Source organism: Carassius gibelio, chromosome B23, assembly GCF_023724105.1.
Source record: "Carassius gibelio isolate Cgi1373 ecotype wild population from Czech Republic chromosome B23, carGib1.2-hapl.c, whole genome shotgun sequence".
Taxonomy (NCBI): domain Eukaryota; kingdom Metazoa; phylum Chordata; class Actinopteri; order Cypriniformes; family Cyprinidae; genus Carassius; species Carassius gibelio.
Window position 1 is genome coordinate 19,159,309 of NC_068418.1, and position 25,284 is coordinate 19,184,592.

Sequence of the window (25,284 nt, forward strand, 5' to 3'; positions counted from 1 at the left end):
TTCATAAGTGTGTGTGGATGTATGATTGTTTCATGCGTTTAAAGCAGAAGTTCCAGGTGTGTGTTAGCTGACCAGATCTCCCTGATTACTGTTCCACTGGGCTTGGTCACACACATGATATCTCCATCATATTTATATAAAATCCATTCCCTTTCGGACTGTTCCTCTCCAGGAGGGAGACAGAGAGGGAAAAGTGACCACTCCTATAAAGTTTCCTCCCAGAGGGGAAAGCTGATCTGGTAGATTTGGACTCCATACATGTCAATGTCACTGACTGTAGCAGTTAACCGCGTGTGTTTGAGCGTGAAAGAATGGTCTGCACATCACAAGATCTGATCGACGACACAGGAACAACAGCTTTTCAGCATTGCACCCTTGAATGCAAAGTCACATCACCCATTACAGCAGTACAAGTTACATCTGGTCTCATATACTGTAGATGGATTTAAGCGCAAATGCAACCCTGAAGCGTGTAGATGGCTTAACAGACAGGCAGGTATCAAGATGCAAATAAACACAACCTCACAGAAAACAGTCAAATCTCAAGAACAGTGCTTTTTAAAACACAATGTTAATAAGAGAAATAATAAGAGAAATAATAATAATAAAAACAATTACAAAATAAAATTTCTTACATTTTTATACATATACATTTCAAATATACAAATGTATATGTATAAAAATGTACAAATATATTTATATCAAAAACGCATCTGGTTCTTCTTAAATGTGGGAATTCCATTCCTAAACCAGTTAAATTGAGCATTACGATTTCTCTCATTCATTTTTCAACATGCATATTGTCTCTTCCTCTTTATATTGTCTTTGGCATAAGAGCAGCACAACTTTAGAACTCCTCAATCAGTATCAATCAATACTGAGGCAGCGGCACAGTGGCAATGATCTCTCCTCTGCAGCTGGAATGAGTGTGTGTGTGTGTAAATTCCATCCAAAGGTCAAGGGTCAAATGTCAGGCTCTTACACATATGTCTTCTCAACAGGAGCCTCTCAACTCCTCTCAGACGATCACACACATACGCACAAACACAGTTTCTGAGACTGAATTGATGACAAGTCCAATTTCAACTTGAAAACAAATGCTTGTTTTAGGCAGTCATGCAGCTCATAATGTTTAATGCAAGACAGTTTTTTTTTTGGGAGGGGGGGTCGTCAAATGAAGCGTGTGTCTCAAGCCCTCAGGTGCATTTGTCCACCTGCAACTTTAATTGGTCGGATGCTCACAGGCTATCACAGACATTTGCACAAACTCTCCTTTTGTGATCTTTTCAACCCCTGCAGACAGGGATCCAAGAGGCGTGTATGTGTGTGTGTGTGTGTGTGTGTATGTAAGTAGTTATGCGGATGGTTAGCAGCAAATTGAAATTCCATCCATCCCCTTTACCCTCAGCCCAGTCCAGCAAAGCACAGCTGAAAGTCAAAGTATGCCCTTTTCTCTCTCTCCTTATTCGCTCTCTTTAAAGCGTTTCTTATCCAAACAGGAAGTTGCCTCCTGACCTGCAGGATGTAAGAGAACACCAGTGGAAATTTCATTAGACTGCACTGATCGCTCGTGGACGAATTAACACACCAATTACCCGCCTCACTGCACCTGTAAAATTTTACTATGTGTCACTCTGACCAAACCCGGCCACACCGTCTATATAGGTGTGTGTGTGTGTGTGTGTGTGTGTGTGTGTGCGTGAAAGATCGACTGGGAGAGTGCTCATGTCTGGATGATCTGTTTCAGGACATTTTCTGTGTGTATGTGTGTGACTTTTATTTATAATTAATACATTTTTATTTCCTGTCTAAAGCTAAAGATGATCTAAATGTTGACTGAGTAAAGCATGGGTTGCTTCAACATAGCAATGGGAATCTTTAAGATCTGAACGATTCAGTTTTCGTAACCATTCCATGAATGATTCTTTTAGTACTGTTAAGGAAAAATAAACGCAATTTAAGATGTCAGTGATGAGAAATTCAGTAATAAATACATGTAAAACAAGTATTAAACATGGTATGTTTAAAATGACTGTTCATTCATGTAATCCAATAATTGCAATGTGTTATAATTAGTTATAGTTACCACATTCAATAAAGAACCAACTTACTGAAAATATTTTGCTCTGGAATTAGGCTATGTTAACATGACAATGATGTATTCAAAAACTGAAAAGTTTTTCCATTGCATTTTTTTTATATACATAACAACATTTTCAAAATGATTCACGTTTACACATATCCGCGAAAACTATTACTATTACTATACTATACTATATGTATTACTATAATGCCAGAAGTTAGCACGGTCACCTTGTTAGTAAAACAGTACCTGTTGCCGTGTTTATATGATGTTGGTTGTAATATTTGTGAAGTAAATCCACACTTTGCTTAAGAAGCATTAGCAAACTCTTTTTTCAAAGATTCCCATTTTGGTTGCTTACACATAAACGACAACTGTGGCATTTTAACTTGCACTTTAAAACTTAAAAAAAAATATATATGTTTTCAGTCCCCAAAATGCTGTTGTCGCGTAATTGAACAGACAAAATGCATAAAAAGTTTCCAGTTTTTGGCTGAAAACGTTGCCGTGTAAATGGCCCCTTAGACTACACTGGTGGCACTGCACGTTTTTTATACAGTCAGTTGTTTGGTAATTGGTCTGGTGGATTTCATCCTACCAGGGTGCTCTACTTTTTCTACTGTAAAATCAAAGTGCAGATCCACACGGTAATCTCATATTGCACGCAACCCATAGTGCGGTGGAGGAGGATTTGGATCAAAACTACAAACAAACACAAATAAAATGTGTTAAAAAAAAACTACAAACATGGCACATATGTGAGACCACTTGTTATTTTTATTTTTTTTTTGTTCCCAACCCCAGAATAATGTCTGTGTAAAGTATTGGTTGTGCTTGAATAATGCCTAAGGGACGCACTGGCAGCTATAGAATACTTTTGAAGGGTGTTGATCTGTCCTCAGAACTTGCTTGGGTATATGTTATGCTAAGAATACTGTATGTGTTGTGTGTGTGTGTGTGTGTTCACAGTAAGTCATAAGCAAAGTCTCACTCACTGACCGATTCGGTCCAGTTCCTCTCATGGTCAGCTAACCATGACCATCATTTAACACTAGACAGAGCAGCACACACAAACAGACACACACAAGTAGCTGACTGACAAATGGTGTTGATTATATAAAAACTTTCACCATTAGATTTCATGTGTAAAAAAAAAAACAATAATTAAAAAAACATTAACATTATCCCTTTAACCATTAACAGTAGTGACTAGTGAGGATTCTGTGAAAGGTTTTATAGCAAGGGTGCCCAATCCTGTTCCTGGAGATCTACTTTCCTGCTAAGTTCAGCACCAACCCTGAACAAACTCAACTGAACCAACTAAATAGAATCTGAAGGAGCACTTGATAATTACAGACAATAATACAGATAATAGTTTGATCAGGGTTTGGAATTGAACTGCAGGTAGGTAGATCTCCAGGACCAGGATTCGGCACCCCTGTTTTATAGAATTGGATTAAAGCTACATGTGGAAGGGCTGGGGTGGACTGGATTGGACTGAATTAGAACAGAACAGAATATAGAGGTGGGAATCACATTCAACTGTCCAGAATAGGATCAGAGCCGGATATGGAAGGACTACAGAATAGAATCTGGTGCTGCCAAGGGAACACTGCTTTGGCTTTGGCTGCTACTCCTCTTACGTCCCTGTTTGGCTACATTATTTTATTTTAATGAATGAATTTATTTATTAATAAATACCATTTTTATTTGCACTCTTGCAGCTGCGATGTGGTTGTGCCATTTTATATACTTTGGACTGTTGATTTGTTTACCTAAAATTAAGTCATAAGCAGCTTTTATGTCTGATTTTGCTGACTTTTTGAAAATGCCAACCCCAAAGTTCCAAAGAATCCTCATTGTGGGTTATGTCAGTATTCATGTGGACTAAAGTGACTCTGTAATGGCAGAGGGATTTATATCATTACCGGACTGTTTTAACTTTTCGCAATAGGTAACAAGTCCGACACAGCACTAATTAAGCCTGCAAGATCTTATTTTTCTCATATATTGAATACAACCAAGGAAAGAGACATTTGTTTCAAACTAATAATTGTCTGCTTTAAGTTAATGCATTTTCTACCATGTCTGTTTCTCAGCAGTTATGTAATTAATTTCTTCATTTTTTTTTTCAATTCAAGAGTTCATAAATAAATTTCCGTTTCACCTGTTTCAGCTACCTCATGTCACTGTTCATCTGAATTCACTGGTGTTCTTCTTATTAACTTTCTTCAACTTGATACTGAGACTCTTAAACAGGAGGTATCTAGCATGAAATCTACCACTTCCTTGCTTGACCCTATTCCCACTAGCTTATTTAAATCTTGCTTTGATGCTTTGTGTCCTGCTGTTCTCAGTATTATAAATGACCCCTTACAGACTGGGGTTGTTCTAGCAGCATTAAAGATTGCTGCTGTAACCCCTGTACTTAAAAAAGAAACTGTTACACTGGACGATTTCAATAACTTTTATCCTATTTCAAATCTCCAGTTTTTGGCAAAATCACTTGAGCATATTTTTGCCTCTCATTTGTGCAATAATCTCACAGTTAATAATCTTTTTGAACATCTTATTATTAGTAAATTTCACATTACAGAGACAACCTTGGTTAAAGTTACCAATGATTTGTTGAAGGCTTCTGACTCTGGTGCAACATCTATTCTTATTCTTCTTGATCTTAGAGACGTGTTTGATACTGTGTATAACAATCTATCACTTACTCGTCTTGAATGTGTGTTTGGTGTGTCTGGGACCGCCTTAAGGTGGTTGAGGTCTTATTTTACAGACTGCTCCCAGTTTGTTTCTATGGGTGGTTTTAGGTCTAATATTAGCTCTGTCTCAACTGGCGTCCCTCAGGGGTCAGTTTTAGGTCCTTTACTTTTTAACATTTATTTGTTTTTAACATTTATTTGTCACCTTTAGGCCAACTTTTTGAGATCGGCCTTCATTATCATTTGTATGCAGATGATACGCAGATTTATATATATTCAAAACCTCATGAGAATCTTAACGTTGCTTACTTGTCTGACTCCATTTCCAGATTAAAATATTGATTAATAATAATGTGTTTGAACAGTGGTAAAACGTTATTTTAAAAAGTTAATGTTAAAACGTTAAAAGTTATGCTCATTGGTTCCTGTTATCAAATTTCTAAAGATGGTTGTCTGTCCTTGACACTTGACGAATCTGTTTTTAGGGAAATCCAGAGTCAAGTGAAGAACCTTGGAGATTTTTTTAAATCCGTCTTTTGATTTTTTTTACCCAGAGCACTGTTAAAACACTTTTTTTTTACACCTCAGAAAATCGCTTGATTGCACCCCATGTAAAATTTTACATTCGCGGAAATACTGATAAATAAATGTTTTGTCTCATAGTTAGACTATTGTAACACTATTTTAGCCGGAGCTTCTAAATCTACGCTTAAGTTGCAATATTTAGAAAATTCAGATGCCAAAATTTTTACTGGGATTAGGATTGGCAGTCATATTACTCCAGTGTTAGAATTTTTGCACTGGTTCAGAGTGGATTTCAAAACTATGATGCTTACATTTAAAGCATTACATGGACTGGCACAACATTACCTTACAGAATTGTTACATCCCTACACTCCTATTCATAGACTGCGTTTCTCTCGTCAAACTTGTTGGCTGTTCCTCAAACACATCTAAGATCTATGAGTGATAATGCTTTCTCTTTCTGTGGTCCTGTCCTTTGGAATTCTCTGACTCTTGAACTCAGAATTATGATGTTTTTAACTTAAGACATTATTTTTGAAAACTTGAATTTGCTTGTTGATTTGGTATAGTTTTTTATTGTATTTATTATATTGTGTTCACCACTTTGAGAAGATGCTTTTAAAGGTTCTTTATCAAATAAAGTTTATTATTATTATTATTATTATTATTATTATTATTAGAACAGAATAGAATCATTTACATTCAACTTATCAACTTAACATTCAACTGCACATGGAAGGACTGTAGTAGAATAAAACAGATCAGAACAGAATACAATACAACTGCATATGGAATAAAATAAAATAGAATATCATAGAACAGAATATAGTTTACGTTCAACTTAACTGAATTGGATAAGAACTGCACATGGAAGGACTGTAAAATAGAACAGATCAGAAAACAATACAACGGCATATGGAAGGAGTGTAGAATATAATATAGTAGACTAAAATAGTAGTAGCCCTTTATTGTCACTGGTCACAGGACAGAATAGAACATTCTACTGTCCTTAATTGGATGGGAGCTGCATATGGAAGGACTGTATTATGGTTCAGAGCTACTTATGACAGGACCATAGTAGAATAGAATAGAATAGAATAGAATAAATCAGATCAGAATCATTTAATTGAAAGGTGAATAAATAAGCTTTCCACTTGTTAGGATTGGATCAGATCTAGCTAAGATACAGCTATTTGAAAATCTATTCAGCCATTATACAAATATACAACTATTTGAAAACTATTTTTTAAAAAGCAGACCCATTGCTGTTTCCTTTTCCATCGCAGTCTAAAGTACTGTAGGTAAGCAAGTAAGAAGGGTAATAGTCTGGTGACGTGGGTCTGCATTGGATTTCTCAATGCTAAGTACACAAATTTCTGACTTGTATCCTTGGTAGTTCGGACTTCGACTCGGGAGTGTGAACTTCCATGGACGGGACGAAGCAAGTCTGGAAATTCTGCAAACAGCAGCGTACTTGATAACGTCAGTCAGCTTGATTTGGCTACTACAATTTTCCCTCACTGTATTTACAATAAGACTAAATATGATATCAAACTCCAATGCCTCTTTTTGTTTTCATTTAAACATATCATAGCCTCATAACTGTTTTTCAGGAAACGTGCATACATTACAACGAAACAAAATATTGAAACAGTATTGCCTCTTTTCATTTAAACATATTAATAGATTAATAGAATAAAGACCAAAAGATTACCTGTTAGATTTACCCAAAACAAATTATATATTATGTTAATCCACTACAGAGACATCAGAACCAGCAGCAAACTAGACGAGTTGAGGCTGCTCTTGTGCTGAAACATGAGCACTGCGTGCCCGCTGATCAAGTGGAGCTCACATCTCCAAAATCCGCAAAGCACATTTTCAAATAAGCGTGGTCTTTACGAATAAAATGCAGATTTGAGTTTTAAACTACTACATTCTTCCTTAAAATACTTTTTAAAAAACTAAATTTCATGACACAATAACCGTAATATTTAAAAAATGATGCGAATATGTGGTGGGTGAAATACAATGCTTCGTGAACTCAACCACTCAGAATGTTCAGCAACCAAGTCCCACCCCCGAAAGTTCCAGACCTTTGAAAAAGTACTACCTCAAGAGCAGCAACTTTCTGAGGGGCAAATTCTTACCCGGAACTTTATTTAGATATTATTGGTTCCTGTAGTGGAAACACACTGAGTACCGGCCCAAAGTGCTTTGTTCCTAGGGAAAGTTCCTGCGATGGAACCAGGATTTTTGAGTCAGAGGTGAAATACAGTGTTGTTCTCTTTGACACTGCTGGGTCAGCGGTCTCTCTCTATGCTTCTATTCATCTGCACTGTGCCTTTGAAGCTGACTCATTTTACCCAGTTGAAAAGGGCTGATGTGCAAATGGAGAATGATCAGAGGGCCCAAAACTTTAATATTGTTATTGTAGGACCCCATCGAGGTTTGCAGAATTTCTCGCCATTTCAGTCTCACTCTCTTCCTGTCTCCACGGAACACACCATCACAAATACACACTGTGCTATTTTTCTCCTTATCTTTTCATTCTGAAGTTTGTATGTAAAATGTGGGGGTTTGTGTGTGTGTTCAGCACTCTAGGAGTGTGAATTTGTAATGTATTTGTGCTGGAGTTGTGCAGCGATGTAGGGAAATGACTATAAATACACTTGGGCCTTTAAACCTGCCTCTTACCACCAGCCTGGGGCCCGCAGCCTGTTGGCCAAACAGAAGCGTTTCCCGGGGAGTGAAATCCAAGTAAGAGCGGCGGGATTCGCTTATGCTTTTATCCCACCAACGCTCGGAAGTCCAGCAGGAATGTCCCGGAATCCTGCAGTGATAAAATAATCTCTGCATCCTGCTGAGAAACCGCAGATTGTCTGTGTGTGTGTGTGTTTGTGAGGGTGTGTAAAACCGAGAGAGAGCGAACATGGCCTAACCTCTCGCACTCGCATCACCCACCTGTAGATGCAAGAGCCGCTGTTAGCTTCTCATGTCTACTAGCATGTAAAAATACGGTCTCACATTTAAAGATGCCATTCATTTTTCATCTAAGATTTCTATTTTATTTCATCTTCATTTAAATTACTGGAAACAATTTGATAGATTTAGTGTTAAAAAGAACAACAACAACAAAAAAATAAAACGCATGAGCTTCTTTTCAGTAAGTTAAATGTATTTTATCATTCATCTGTTAAGACAGCATAAACGTGTCCAAGTGTCTGACATTTCTCTGCTGCATTTTAAACCAATTCTTTTGCCGTTGTTAAAGAGGTTTTGTGTGATCTGTGAGCCAGCAGAGGTCTACCCTGCCCTGAGGAGAGGGTTCCACTCAAACGTTTTATTTCACATTTTTCCTTTTATTTTCAACTTCCCTCAATTTTCTCCATATGTCTAACAGCCACAACTGCCGCTGGGGGGGTATGTGCCGTGTGGAAAGAAAGAAAGGAAGGACAAAATGAGTGTTAGAGAGATGGAGAATGCAAGGCCTGTCTGAGCCAAATATGACCCATCAACACCTCGGTCATCTGGATCTGTGGAAAACTGGAGACCGTGTGAAATGTCATTTATATATGTGATCATTTGAAACTCACAGGATCTTATAATGAAATATATGTAAAATATTAGGTCAAACCAGGGTTTAAAAGAAATGGCAATTTTGCGTAAAGACATGCTCCTTTCTTCAGATGGAGCGGAGTTAAAAATGGATGTGGTTTAGAAGAATACTGTCAGTTTGTCCATAGGATTTACAATGAGTAATAATTAGTTCATTTTAGCACAACAGAGTTGGGAAACAGGAAGGGGATCTTATTCAAAAGTTCAGTGCATTAAGTTCAGTTGTGTTGCGGAAGTCATGGCCTAATGGTTCGAAAGTTTGACTCCTAAGGTTGTGGTTTTGAGTCTTGAGCAAGGCACCGAACCCCCAACTGCCCCCCGGGTGCCACAGCATAAATGGCTGCCCACTGCTCTGGGTGTGTGTTCACTGTTGTGTGTGTGTGTGCACTTTGGATGGGTTAAATGCAGAGCATGAATTCTGAGTACGGGTCACCGTACTTGGCTGTGGCTCTAAGTCACTTTAACAATGCTTTAATGTGCATTTGTCTGCAAATGTGGAAGAAACACAGATAACATATTCTGACAGTATTTCCTGTAATACTTATTCAGTTGCTTCACAAAATTGCTACTGACTCTACAGAATGACCAATGCAGTCTGATTCTAGAACAAATGATTCTTATAAGGTGATTCCTTTCGGATTAATCAAAAACATACAGCAAAACTAGCGTAGTCCAATTCTGATTCCAAATGATTCTCATGAGCCGGTTTGATTTACTGAATCAAAAACATACAGTGTAACCAATTAAGTCTGATTTCAGAACGAATGACTCTTGTGAGCAGATTCCCTCTGAACTAAATGCATACGGATTACAACCAATCAACATTAATGAATGAAATATGTTAGCACACTTTTGTTGAGTCACTGGATTGAATTTATGTCGGCCATAAAAAGGAACATAAAAAATTCCAAGAGTTGCTTAAAAGGAATTTATTACTGAAATTAGCTCATTGTTTGACTATTCATTTGACTATTCATGTATTCAGTAAAATATATATTATTAAATAGTTAAATGTAAGCATAAAAATAAAAATAGAAATAAAAATAAATACAAACATTTTGGGATAGTTCACCCAAAATAATAATATATAAGATTTGACCAAATGACGGAAGACAAGACTTCAAATTTACATAGATAACCAAGATTTTGGTCTTTACCTCACACAAACATATAGTATGGCCTCAGAAATCTGGAATAAAGTTTTTCGGATGACTTTTATGGTACATTTCCTTTTCCTTTTAAAACCCTTGACTGTCAATCTTTGTTGCATAGACACGAGCAGCAAGGACATTTTACTTAACGTCTCTATTGGCCTTCCACAGAAGAAAGAAAGTCACACAAGCTTGGAATGACATTAATGTTGGTTGAACTACTGCTTTAAATTGACTTGCTCCTTTTCAGCCTTTCTTTTCCCGTAGCCTCCCTCCTCTGTGTACTTTCCTCCATTTAGTCTGCCGTTCCCACACTCTGTATAGTGAAACTGTCAGTAAGTCTCTCTCTCATAAACTTGTTGGGTATAGGGTGAGTATGTGTGGATTTTGTGTGTTCAGTGGACCGTGACAAACCCTGCACCAGCCAGGAGCTTAATCATCAGGGTGTGCCCTATAGTTTCCCCGGCTTCCCTCGCTCGCTCCCTTCTCCAGGTGTTTTAATGGGATTTGATTTTATATCCATAGCAGCAGTAGAGCCATATAACGGGACCCGTTCTGTATCCATGGCGATCACACGCACACACTGAGGCCACATGCGAAGTTGAAAGAGAGTGCGAGCATGCACGTGTGTGTGCACGTATGTGCGTGTGCCCCGCTGTTCTCCGTCTCCGTGAAGACAGCGAGGCCCTCTTCTGGCGGCGCATCAAATCCGGCTATCACCACAGGAGCCGTGGGTATGTTTACAAGGAAGTGAGTGTAAGCTCTAAAAACATCCAACAGAATCAGATCAGAGCTGAAGCACGGGTAAGTGTGTGTGTGTGCGTTTGTGAACACTAAGCTTGACTTTACCTCCCTCTGATTTCCCCTGGTATAATATATCAAAGCTTCTCTTTATGTGTGTGTCTGTACGTCCGTCTTTCTCTTCAGATCGTTGTTCACTCTTACACACCTGCCACCGTATGCGCCAAAACACAACCACACAAACTCAGACCCTCATCAGAGTCTGATCAGACGCACAAGAACACACGTGAGCACACAATTTCAGATATGGACACAGTTATAAATATTGTGCTGTATATTAACAATCACCTTACTTATATTTTTGGAGGAAAAAAAAAATTTAAAACTGGGATTATCAATGTCTCTTGTGAAAAGCATTGTGTCAATATTATATATTTATATGGATATGTCTGTTAAATATTTTTCAAGTGACAGTCTGTGTGTGTCCAAGCATTGAGACCTCCTGTACACCAACACCAAATGGTGTGGATAGCTGGGGTCAGAGGTCATCCAGGAGGACCTAAAGGGCACAAAAAAACAAATGGCAGCTCTTGGGCAAAGTAAGAATTTGCTTGTAATGAGACCTGCCTTCTCAGATGCTGGATGCTTGTTAAATCAGATGTCTGAAGTTGTTTAGCATGGTTTCTTTGAAGTATCTAAAGCATGTTTTGGTGAAGCAGGGGAGAGCAGAGTAATGCTTCAAAAATGGTAAAAATGAATGCAACAAACTTCCACTATTCAATGTCCTGCCTCCCAGAATTTTTGTTCTATCGTCAATTTTAGTTGCAATTATTGAAATCAAATCTATTTTTGGTTTGCGTGTTGTTTTTTGGGCCTGTTGAAAAGCTACATAGTTTGATGTCAAAAAAGTCTAAATAATAATACAAATTATTCACATCAATAATTTACATGTATCACATTCCATCATAATTTTATAGCACAAATGTTACTTCTGGATCCTAGACTGCTAATATGCCAAAGATTTTAAGGAGATTTTACAGAGCTGTATGGCCAAACTCTTATATGAGCAAAATCCAAAGTGTTACAATCATCTCCGTTCTCCTAATGTGTGATCCTGCATTATATTACCACTAACTGTCTTTCAGCTGTCCATTAAACAGTAATAAATAATAATATATATATTATTTCTGCTGTGTGCTGATTCTCACCGGATATGTGTGTAAACCTCACTGATGTGTGTTTGAGCAGTGTTCATTCTGAAGAGGTGTAGTGTGGTCAAAATTGAGAATGACAGGACAAGAGGAAACAGGGGGCGAGACAACTTCCTACACAGAATGACAGAACCAATCACTATCTCAGACCACACACACTCACACATACATTCAGATTTATCAGTTCACACAATCCTAATATAGATGGGAATTTCCTTATGAACAAGAGAAAAACACGATAAACTTAGTTTGACTTAGTGTTTATAAATAAAACCTGTTATAAATTAGTCAACAACAAAAAAAAAACGTCTCCAATTTTTCACTCTACCGTTCTCCATCATTTATTAAATACAGTCGGAGACTCAATGTCCTCATTTCTTTCAGTTGACCAGTCTCACCAGAGAAGCTGAAGGAAACAGATGATTTGAAGCTCAATGTTGAAAACTTGAGTGAGGTGGACCGTAACAAGAAACAGATGCTCGAGTTGCTCTCGATCCTCCCTGTTTCTCTCTCTTTCCTTCTCCACTCCCAGTCTCTGGCTGCGCTAGAGATTACATTTTATTTTCATCTCAAAGAGTCTGATTTACCATTCATTTAGATAAAAATCTAAAGTCTTGACATGTGCTAAAGACCTCAGAATTAAATTTAAGAGAAGAATTACAGTCAAAATCTGTTATGAGGATTACATATTGCAACCAATGACTTTTTTAAATTTATGCTAGTTAGTAGCTAATGTTTTGAGCTACGTATAAAATGTGATTTAATTTTCATTTAAATTGTACTTTTTTTTAGAAAACATAACAGAAATTTATAGATAGACAAATAGATATAGATATGTTTAAAATCGCTGATGTTTATGCTTATGTGATGTTTATGTGTAAAAAAAAAACGGAATAAACATGACAATTGTGCAAGTCTTATCCTTACAAATTTTTTCGTTGTCGGTAGTCTGAGACAAGACAGAAGGCAAAAACCTGGTGTGCATTTCCTGCGATATAATCAAAATATACAGGGCAGACACAGCTGGTCTGACTAAGCTTGGACAAATCTGCCAAACGGTTATCAAATTAAACCAAATTAGCGAGAAAACAGCACCTCATAATGCACATATACTTTCAAACTGGCTTGCAAACCCCGCTAAGGCTCTTCAAATAAACCAGCGACAAACCAAAACACACACGTCCGTCTGAGGGGGGATGTGTGCTGTCAGCAAGGAGTCATGAGGAATATTGCATTAAAAGAAGCAGAGAGGAAAGTCAAAACTGACACATTGTTGCGAAAGAGAACAGAGAGAGAAAAGACTCCAAATCTAATCGATTCCATGCTCGCTTGTTAAGATACGCTGCTTTTCTTCTGCTGACACATAAAATAAAGAGAGCTGGTAATGCTATCTCTGAGAAGGCCACTCCACCAAGATCTCGCTAAAACAGGCACAGCTGTTAAATGGATTTTCTCTTAATGTAAAGCCAAAGTAAGACATCACTGTAAAAAGAGAGAGAGGGAGGCAGATGATATCATCCATCTTTCAGCTCTTCCTCCTCCTCCTCCATCCCTCGTTCGGCTAATTTAATTGTCAAGGTGAAAACGGGAAGTTCTGTCGTTTCGCTTCATAAACATCGACCAGTCGTCGGCTAGTGTGTATTAGCACAGGCTTATCTCCGGCATGTTGCGGATGATGATGAATGCGTGTCCCCCCGAGGTCCTGTAGAGACTATATGTGAGCGAGAGAGCGAGTGTGTCTCTTGTATATGACGGATGGTGTAACGAGTGTTTATGGTGCATGTCGTGTGGTCTTCAGTATTGGAAAAGCGTTTGCAGGAGGTAGGGGTCTTCTCCAGAGGCCGATCGTGGCAAACCGTGCCTGTTCCGGCCACAGAAACTCATGTAGGAAGGTTCACTGGAAAACCGGAGGAGTCTAGAACATGAGTTCACTGTGTTAGAAGAGAGACGAATCATTTCAAAGAAACGCACATGTAATTAGAAACGAGCGAGGGCCAGAGCAGATGACGCCAAAAGCCATGAGCATGTAGTTAAGTAATTCATTCTCACAGTGTTTTACGAACGCAAGCGCCAATTAGAGCATTGTAAAGATGTGAGGTCTTTAACGTGCCGGTCGCAGGTGTATGTGCACATAGTGAAAATGTTAAGATAAAACACACAGGGCTTCTGTGCTCACTTTGCTAAGAGGGAACACATGGAGTGTGTCAGTGAGATCAGGAAGGTGCATGGCTTTATGCTTTATGATAGTTATACATGGACCAAAGGCTTATGCTTCATTAAGAGCCACAATTATGCTTGAAGGAGTATTCTGGGTTGGGTATAAATTAAGCTTAATTGACAGAATTTGTGGCCAGTTGATTGCCAGAAAAAGAATTTTCACTTGTCCACCCATAAAACAAAAAAACAAAAAGACAAAACACTGAACTGACTCGACCCACTTCGTTACTGTTGCTATGTCTGACAAGCCATGGCGCTCTTCCGCCACACATCGTGTTCTCACGCAGTGAAAAATACATTGTGCAGCAAAGTGAAAACTGACAAGGCTCCGACAGACAAGACAGAGCAGGTTACTTTAGGTGTGAAACAAATTCAAAGCTTTCAAATTTTGACATTTTGTAAGAAATTCTAACAATAAAAGTAACCATTTCGTGGCTCTGTAATGTGTCGTGACAGACCACTGTAGTGCCTCAGGCCAAGCGGCGTGAGAACCGCAGAAAGATGTCAACACACACCTTTTTCAAGTTTAAGACCAATGGAAGTTAATCTGCTCTCCTGTCTGATTTGTTTGTCGGCCAAAATGGAAGAATCAGTATTATGACTGGTCAGATCACCTGTCAATCAAGCTCCCTGTGAAGGGTCAAATACATACTAATACATACTTCTCTGTTATTATTATTTTACAAATTTGTTGCCATGACAACATAGCCTAAAACCCTAAACTGAGGGACCAGTTGCATAAACTGCTCAGACTACTCTTAAAAAGTTAGTCATCTAATTTGTTTTCTTAAAGACTGGTCATGATTTCTTTAAAACTGTTACAAAAAGATAGATTGGCCCAATTTGAGTCCGAAAAGACTGATGACTGACTAACTGCTAGTTGACCAAACTATTTCAAACTAAAACAGTAGATAGGTTTATGCAACTGGACCCTGACTGTAAAAATAATAATAATAATTATAATTATAATAATAATAATAATAATAATAAAATAAAATATAATAATCATAATAAAAATATATTCAGCTTTACAGCTCAGATAATGCACACTTTTATCAGGAAAGAAAGAAAGAAAGAAAGTGTCAAAAGAGTCTTAATATGCAGAGACTATAAGAAAACCATCTGTGGGTTTATTTCCCCAAAAAGTGTAACAATTGAAGCTCAATATGGTACTATTAAAACATTAAATCAACACTGACTCAACCAATGATGTGAGTTTGGGGGTGGGACTTTCTGTTTGTTTGACCAATAGCAAAAAGGGCATGTTCAGGGAAACCTATTTTTCTCAGCTCAGGTTTGGTGACGCTAGAGGTGCAGAAATTACACACTTAACATTTTAAAAGTATATAAAGTCACATCAATAAACTTCTTTACAGGCCACAGCATGGTTTATCCCTCCATTTGGTCTACTTCTTCTTAAAAACAGAGATCAAGAGACTTGTGTTTGTACCTTTCATCTACGTTTGTTCCTTTACTGTCAATAATGAGGTCTTAAACCACTCGGTCTGCGGTGAAAACAAAACAAAGGGCCAGAGTTTCCTCTCTTTTGTCTTTTTATGCTCGCATTTTCCGACTGCATTCAGTGACCGTGTTTTTTCCCCACTCTCTTCTCTTCCCTCTTACTGTTGCTGTAAATCCGAAGGGCCTTTTTGCAGTTTTACTGGAACAGAGAGTCATTAAATGGTTGATTTCAGATGGCAGAGTGTGAATGTTTTAAATTAACTTTATTGATCTGCTAGTCCACCAGTCAGCCAAGGAAAAATTGACACCCGCTTGGCGCATGGGCAGTAGATTTGCACCTCGGCCGTTTAAAACGCCTGCTTAGCGAGGCTGGCCATGCTCCATGCTCCACGCATTAGTGAATACAACCACACAGAACAAAGGATATGTGAAGACCACAGTGACTGGCATCAAATAAAAAGTGAATTGGTATAGATGTTGTTCCTTTGGAAAACAACAGGTTAAAAGATTGTTCTCGGTTCAAAAATGATGTTTTGATAGCACTACATAACCACAGTGTTTGAAATTTATGGTAAAATCACCCCACAGATGACTTGCTTAGAGTTGACTTTGCAAATTAAGACGGGATCGAAGAAAGCATTTTAATCCCAAAAATATTTGTATCCAAAAATTTAAACACATAAATTTGAAATGACTGTTTGGAAACTTGTAGTAACCATTTTATCATATTTATGAGAGTATTTCTCCCATTTTCTCCTTCTGTGGACCCAACTGCTTTTAATTCAGCACCAGCATCCAGCTACCAATCATTCTTTTGAGGGGCGGCTTCCAGAGGTCAGCTGACACTTAAGGGTTCAAAGACTAGAGGAAGGGGAACTCAAAGTTTTGATGGGTAGACTACTAGCTGTGTTTTGGGGAGAAGGCATTTCTGTCAACACCTTATTGGTCTACTCACAGGAGAATATTCTTACCACACACGTGCATCACCGTTTTATTCAGAACCAGAAGAAAATTAAGGATTACAGGATACATATGCATAGAAACATATGCATTGATGAAAATCAAGATCGAACCATAAAACTGAGGCATTAATAATATGGAATCATTGGGAGGAACCTGAATCATTAAATGCTCAGCGATTCTCATTTTTAAACACTCTATAATATTCCCACTAACTCTCTCCTTGACATTTATAAACACATATGTAAACAGATACATCAGCATTTCTTGGGTACACTTTTACCATTGAAAAAAGTCCAACCCTTATATCTCCGCCAACCCCTGTCTAAAATACGCCACTCATTCACTGCAACCTCACCAGTCACAAAGTACAGACACACACACAAGGCCATTTTTCTGTCTGCTTGGTCTCCTGTGCGTCCTGGATGTGAATAGGTACTTCATTAATTTCATCTGTTCGAAGCTGAAGCCCAGAGAGCCGACTCCATCATTACACCAATAACTCTACACATTAATCTCCCTTCTAGACTCTGTTATTATACACCACTGTCACGGCTTACCCAAACACACACACATTTCCATTCATCTCCACTCAATCTGTGGGCAGAAATATCACGGCTCATCCTCTATGTTTCGCCCAGATCCATTACAAAATACTGGACGTGTTTAAATGAGACCCCAGTAGAGGCTGAGTTCTACTGCAGGGGCGCCATCTTGGCTCGTTGAGTCTGGGTTAAAGCCTCACCATGTCCCAGAGCAGCGCTGTGTTGGCTTGACTCTGCTGTGGCAGTTTCCTGTAGCTCACGGAGGTCTGGGTTTTAGAACAGGCATGTGCTGCCCTGTAGAGCCAATTGCTCAGTCAGACTAAACCCAAAGTGTTTAAATGAGAGCAAGATGAGAATAACCGGACTTTTTGGCTGTGCCAAAGCGAGGCGAGGATATGTGCTTGTAAAATGAACATTAGTTTGTGAATGAGCACTGAGGACACTACTTTAGAAGGCTGGCAATGATAATTTAACATGTCTGTTTATAGAGTTTGGAAGCACTACCAGTGTTACTCTTTGAAGACACCACTTAAAACTCTCGCAATTTCTTAATCATAAATATAGAGGAATAAGTTAAGTTGCCAATTTACATAATTTAATATTACCTGCCAAATAATGCTGACAAAACAAACCATTTATTATTATTATTATTATTATTAATGATTATTTACAAAAAAGTTTCTTATTTCTGATTTTACAAAAATTTTATTAATAATAATAATAATAATAATAATAATAATAGCTAATAAATATGTAAAATAATGCTGAAAACTTTAATAACTTAAAGAAAATAAGAAAAATTGTAATAACACAAATAGAAAACTGCAATTTTTACAAATATATAATAATGATAATAATATTAATAATAATATATGCTAAAAAAATAAATAAATAATACACCCTCCCAAATAATACAGAAACAAACTAACAGGCAGGAAAAAAATGTTATAATAATAATAATAATACTGTAGATGTAAAACTAAAATTATTTTAAAAAGACATTTAAAAAAAAAAAGCAAAAAACTCAACAAACATTATTTCAAAATAAACAAAGAACAAGGTGATCAATAAAAATAATAACAAATAATTATAATTATTAATATTATTAATTATTATTAACAATAATAGCTGTAAATAAATAATCAAATTTGGAGGGGAAGCTTATTTTTAAAAAAGACAAAAAGATCAGAAATCAACAAAACAAACCAGCAACAAAAATTTTAATAAAAACCAAATAAAAGCCAAAGAACAGGTTGATCAAGACCTTGTATAATCCTAAAAGGGTTATTTTGCCACAATAACTGGCGATTTTGCTCATTATACTCCTTGCTTCAAATGTTTGCTTCAAAAAACTTTCAAATATTTAATAAATGGACCTTAAATATTTCTATAAATTGAAATGATTTTATTATATTACTAAATAAACAGCCATGGAGTGATGCAGAAGACGTGAAACAGCCACAATGTCAGAAATTGGTTGTCAGGAAGAGTCACTATACAAAAACAACTGAACACAGAATATAATGAATCGTCAATCCACAATCAAGTATTGGAGTAGCCAGAATAAAGTGTGCAGTAAGTCAATGTAACTCCTACTCAATCTTTTGCTAGACAGTGAAAGTGCAAATGTACCAAACTCTCTGGTAAGTTTAGCTGGTAAAACAAATTCTGGCATTTAAAATGGCACGGTCCTAAAGAGAAGTCCAGAAGACCATTCCTCTGAGCCCAGATGAGTATTTTCCTCTCTAACATTTTATTTTTATATTTAATAATCACATAAAAAAGCTTAGTGTGGTGAGGTTACAGGGCCGGAGAATCTCAAAACGGCCTCTTTAACTCAATTCCTCACTCGGGTCACGCTCAGTTTTTCCCAATAGAATCATGGCCAGCCAAATCACACGCTTCTCATCTTATCATCCTCCAAGAGCACTGCCAAATAATCATAAGGCCCCTTTATAAGTGTTTATTTATTTGTTTGTGACATACTGGAGATCAGAAGAACAATAAATTACTCTTGTTATAGATGCATACTGGAATAATATACTGTTAAACTATTAAAGAGTCTCCCACCACAACACACACAAGATTCTTTCTGTGGTTAAAATGTATCAAGGGTCTGAATGACAATAACAAGCAGCCTCAGATTAGTAGGGACTAGGGGAAGAGGGAGAAGCCCTGCACAGATTTTCCATTATCAAAAAGATTTACAACTTCAGTCTATCAGTAGAACAGAAGAGAGACAGAGTCAGATGGCGGACATGGTGAAAGAACTATTTAAAGATTGACGGAAAGCAAAAATGCTTACGATCTTATAAAGCGGTTCCTTTATCCACACACAATAATGCATCAAAACACATTCATATATGGGTGCCACAGGCCACAGGGTGGGAGGTGGGGGTGCAGCTGGCTCGCTCTCATTAGCCGAGTGTTTGGATCAGGAGTAGCTCTTGTTACAGCAGTAAACTGCAGCTTTGAACTTTTAATAGAGCTCTGAAATCCAAGCAGCCTTTAAAATACACATTTCTGCATAACAGAGCAAGACTGAAAGGAAGCCTGAGAGTACGAGGGTGAGAGAGACGCTGAAAGCACAAGGGAGGACTAAACGTACGAGAGACAGAAAGCTGAGAGCTTACTAAAAGAGATTTCATAGATCTTAAACCACTTGAATACTCTTAATAGCACTTCATTTTGCATCAGCGGTCTGCTCAGATGTGACTCAGCAGTGGCCCTCGATAGCAAGCCCTGTGGGTCAGAACTAAAGGTGAGGCATTAAAACCAGCTCTAATGAGGCAGAACTGGATAAACAATCATATTATCATGATTGACAGGTCGACATGATTGACGTGATACTGCAAAATACACAACAGTATTACGTTTCTTTCAATTTACATACTGAATAAGCAAAACAAGTGATAAAAATAAAAGAATAAAAGGAGTATATTTAAAAATCTCCTGCATGCTTATTCCGAAAAACCAAATCAAATAATTTTCCAGTTTTGGTGTGAATCAAGCTGTTTCACTGTACATTCTACAAACACGTTTAGGGGTAAAAACCAAGTGAAACTGAAATGTGGAGGGAAATTCCTTTTTATAATGTGGTGTATAAACTGACAATATGTTAATAACTTCAGCATGTACCCTTGCAGCCCTTCATTACAAAACGAACAAATGTTATGTAGAACAACATAGGACTTTGATCTGAATTTGATATTCTATGTAATATGTCTATCACAAAGCTGAATGTTTATGTAAACTGTCATTCACATTTCTGAAGATGTAAACAAGAGTAATAACTGAGTGAAAATTGAGAATTTGTGTATAAAATTTGACCAATTGACATGCAACACTGAAACGTGAATGAGTTTGTTTATTTGAGCTAATATGTATTTACAGGCCATAATGGAAAAAAGAAGAAAAAACCTGAGCTCCAAATGTTGGCAACTGCAGGCAGAACTTTTATTAATTTTTTTTTTTTTTTTACTTATACACTGCTAAAATTTATTTTTCAAAGTGACATTTTTAAAGAAATGTTTCCATGTAATTAGTAGCTAATGAAATTTACTAGCAAATTTCTGATTTTTATACCAAATATTACTGCAGTCTCTAAATAAACTTGTTTTATTGCTTTATTTGTTGAAACTTATCTGTCTTAAACACTGAAACACAAAATATGCATCTTATGCATTCCGCTAAAATGCTTTAGCTGAATTTGAAACTGTTTAAACAAGCAGATTTTTAGAGCCTCTCAATGTCACTGACATATCCGAATTAAACTGGAGCGCCACAGGGCTAACACATGGGAAAAGACACACACAAATACATATAGATTCGTGCCCTCGGGCAGTCTCAGCACCCCCTCTCCCCTGCTGTAGTCTCTAATCATGTCCAGAAACACGAAAGACAAGTCAAAACGCTTTGGAGACCAACCACTGCCAATCACTGAGAGGTCAGGTGGACAGAGGTGTCACATGACATCACAGACAGGTGGACTACGAAGGTGACCTCTGATGAAAATCTAATTACTGCAACTATTTCTTGGTGAATTTGTGTAGCTTTGAAGTATTATAAATGGGGGAGGGAGCCCAGTGTAATGTATCACATTGAACACCAAAATAAATGCAATGCAATAAAATAAATCGCAATGTTAAACTGTAAAAGTACTGTTTTAAAATGTTAAAGCCTTAAATAGATCAGATTCACTGCGGCTGACACGGAGGTCATTTCTTTTAACTCCGTGAAGGCCACAGAGAGAGAGGGATAAAGAGTTTATGCTATTTTTCATTTCCTGGGAATTGGCCTTGTTTCCTTGTTTCCACAGCTCGACTGCTGTGCTTCCGTACGCAACTTATCGGATCACTTATCAGTCCGTTTGAAGCGCTCAGTGTCTCCAAACCCCACTCCTGCACCCACGATCCCAGCTTGAACATTAAATATTCCTTCCTTCAACAGAATGGCGGCGGTCCAGAGTCAGAGCCCACACGGCTAAGCAAATAAAAGAAGCCATTGCATGTATCTTGGCAAAGACACATCATCAGATAAACAGTTTCAAAAAGTTAACATAGAACTATGCGCAACCCGAGACAATATCAACAAATACGTCCTGCGCATTTTCAGAGCGAGATTAGACAGAGGACTTTAGGGTTTAATACCAACAAACAGACAGGACTTCAGTGGCCATGCATGAATCATATCTGCCTTTATTTCTTTCTAATATGTACAATAATAATCAGAATATAACAATAATAATATTCTATTCTTTTTGATGTCACATAAAAATATATATAAAAAACCTTTTGTGCTTAATAATACAAACATTTATGAAATGTCATATGTTTTCAATTAGTTTATTGGCATGAACTATGTTTTGAATTGGGGAAACTATTAAAGGTTGGCGTCTGATTTTGGAAATCAGTAAATAAGTTTTGGTTATAAAACAAACAGAACTTATAAGCAATTTGTTTTAATGTTTTAAAATAGCATCTCTAATATTTACTTGATCCTTGAAAAATGATAATAATAATGAATTAAATGTGTTGTTTCTGTTATTTCTGCTATTAATCACTGCTGTTTTCTAAACTGTTATAACTCAAATTACTACAAAAAATATTTAAGAATTTGTGTACGAAACAGGTCAGCCCAAATATTTTGACTATTTGTATTGTGCCGTTTATACCTAAATAATAATAGCAATAATAATTATTATTATCATTATTATTATAATTTTGCTATAAACAGGATAACATTATTATTGGTATACATACATTTTTCCTATGGTGATATCACATATGAAGCCTTTAATATTTACACATCTAAATTATAAATACTACACATATTTTAAATTAAAATAGCACTTTGGAATTTACTCATTTGTATATAACAAAATGAAGGTCTATCTTATTTTCTGATAAAAATGTACTTGTTGACATTTACTGAAAGGCTCTTCCAAGAACTTTTATAAAAGTTGGGGCTCTTTTCTGGAGTATGTGAAAACGTATATCCCCCTGCTCAACTGAAAATAATGATGTCATTCAATTTCCCCAGTGGATGACCGCACTTGTATTATTAAGTGTTTAATTTTCTCTTACTATCTGTTATTTTGATAGTTTCTTAGTTTCCTATTTTTTTAATTTGGACCACTTTTCTTTATACCTAGTCACATGTTAAAATTTCATCTAAACGTTATTGTTTAAATATAATTAAAGAAAAACAGTAAATAAAGTGAGGGGAAAATGTACTTGTTTAGTCAAACGATCTTTGCAAATTGTGTCTTTCTATAAATATAGTAATGTCTTGCGGTCTTCAGCTGATCTGTGCTGCCCTCTGCTGGACACTTCTCAGAAATTATTTGCTTTCAAACTCTGTAATAGTAAAATAAAGCGTATTTAAACTATTTTAACGATTCTAAATATTTGAAATCTACATAATGAAATACGGTTTTATTAAAACTTACCAACATTTCAGATATAGCTGTTGTGACGTACAACCATAGACTGTATAAACGTACAACACTCTGTGACTACAACAACATCATTTCCCGCCATGCACTGGACACGTTGCCATAGCGCCACGTTGGTTTACCAACAAACATGGCGCACAGCCCGTCTCGTGTCTTTGCTACAGTTTCACCGAATGCTGGTGATGTTTACCGAGACGAAAACGAATCGGTGTTCAACCGGGGACGCAAGCAAACACGTTTACACGCTCAGAGCAACGCAAGAGTGGTTCAGATGACGGGCTGTGCGGAGTTATCGTGTCCTCCGGACCGCGCCAGCGTCACCATCAGCGTCAAAAACAGTAAAGAAAATGTTAACGATGTGACTAACAGCGTTATCCGAAGACTGGAGTACATACTACAGACAGTGAGACAGCACGATGTCAAGGTGTTAAATAATTAAAAGGTGTGTATTCCCAAATAAAGAGAGAACAAGCAATTCTAATAGTTTCTTTCCAAACAGGAAGAAAACATCACTGTAACCAAACATCTACAAAGAGAGGAAGAGCTCTTCCACATGCAAGCTGAGGTACATAGTTAGTTGTTGCATGTTTCCTGTTTGGCCTATTTTATAATACATTTAATCTTTAATTATCAATTTTGTCTGTGCAGGTGCTTGTGGTGTTTTCAGACTTTGAGAAGATGCAACAAGCACGCGCAGTTTTGATTGAAAAACTTGACAAAATTGTGTGTGTTGGTGACCCTTACTACAGTCACAGTGCGGAATGTCTCAGTTTGTTGAGGTGAACCATGCCAGCCGTTAAATAAACCTCCACTGAACATAGTTATATCGAATACATTAATAAGCCGGTTTGAAAGGATGTCTAAACATTTTTTGGTCTGTTTTGCAGACGGCGAGTATGTTCGGAAGCTGTTGACAACGCCCGGCTAAAAGCCAGTGAGGTGTGTTGCATTCTGGGACAAGCTCTGGGGCGGCCAATACTTGTACGTGAGGAGGAATCCCGAGAGTGGACCAGCGGCCAGCATGAAATGACTGGCTCTCCTCTAACACTACACCAGAAAACTGCGACTACACTAGTCTCTGCCTCTTCACACGTGTTTGTGACCTTTGAATTGCGTCCGAAGAACAACAGGAGGAAATTTTAAAAAATGTTGTGTGTTTAGCGGTAATAATAGTACATGTAATTCGTTTTAACCTGTAAACACATAGTCCTGTGAAGTAAGCACCATAGAGGGCCACCGATATTCACAAAAGGGCCTAAATATAAAGTTATCACTTGTTCCTACTGTTGTTTTAACTTAATGAAGTCTCAAAATTTCAGAATATATTGAATAGCACAATGTTTGGATAGAAAACAACATTAAAATCGTAAAGACAGTGTAATGAAAGAGTTAAGATGAGCCTGTGTTTGAATAGGGAAACGTATATTGATGCATAAATGTGCTTTGCATACATAATGGATGACATCTTGTTTGTTTCTACAACAACATATGTTTAGACAGGTGCTAGACAACTAGAAAGATCTTATTCACTGCCTCTAACATGATTTGTCTCTGAACTTTTAACTTGCACTGGATGTAGGGGAAAATGTACACTAGTGTGTGAAATATACTACTTGTTTCTGTGTTATACAGCCATTTTCATATTCTCTTACACTTGCTTTGTCAGATGATATATCTTGACACTAAACAGGCCATTCATACCCTGCTCTGCCTCTTTTAAAATATGAAGGTGAGTGTTTACCACCTTCCCTGGTAATAGATGTCCATTCTTGCATGACCTAAGCAGATTCATTTAGGCTTTATGAAAATCCATTAGAAGAAAAATCTAGGAGAACACTGTAGGGTTTGAAGCAGTAGCTACTTTTGTAGATAGACCAGGAAATAAGCTAAAAGCAAAGAGGACTGCATAAACAGAACAGCCTGAGGACCATAACCTACTAGAGAGGACATGAGACAGTCAAGTCTTAGGTCTGATTTAAATTAAATTAAGAAACATTAATTTAGCCTAAAAGACAGCAAACAAGCAATAAATAAATAAAACATAATCGTTTTTTTGTTGTTGTTGTTGTTGTTTTTAACCATGGGTGGGAAAAGAGCAAATATGA

General features: G+C 37.2%; 2 protein-coding genes across 2 annotated transcripts in view; one reads left to right on the plus strand and one right to left on the minus strand.

Annotated features, from left to right (window-relative positions):
* The window catches only part of LOC128011837 (hormonally up-regulated neu tumor-associated kinase homolog A), a 108,664-nt gene that overhangs the window by 82,603 nt on the left and 777 nt on the right, over nucleotides 1-25,284 (minus strand). The gene's annotated exons all lie outside the window — the stretch shown is intronic.
* irak1bp1 (interleukin-1 receptor-associated kinase 1 binding protein 1) lies at nucleotides 22,483-25,229 on the plus strand. Its single transcript, XM_052594634.1, has 4 exons — nucleotides 22,483-23,603; nucleotides 23,679-23,744; nucleotides 23,828-23,958; nucleotides 24,067-25,229. The coding sequence occupies exons 1-4, from the start codon at nucleotides 23,310-23,312 to the stop codon at nucleotides 24,320-24,322; spliced, it is 747 nt and encodes a 248-aa protein (XP_052450594.1). The 5' UTR covers nucleotides 22,483-23,309; the 3' UTR covers nucleotides 24,323-25,229.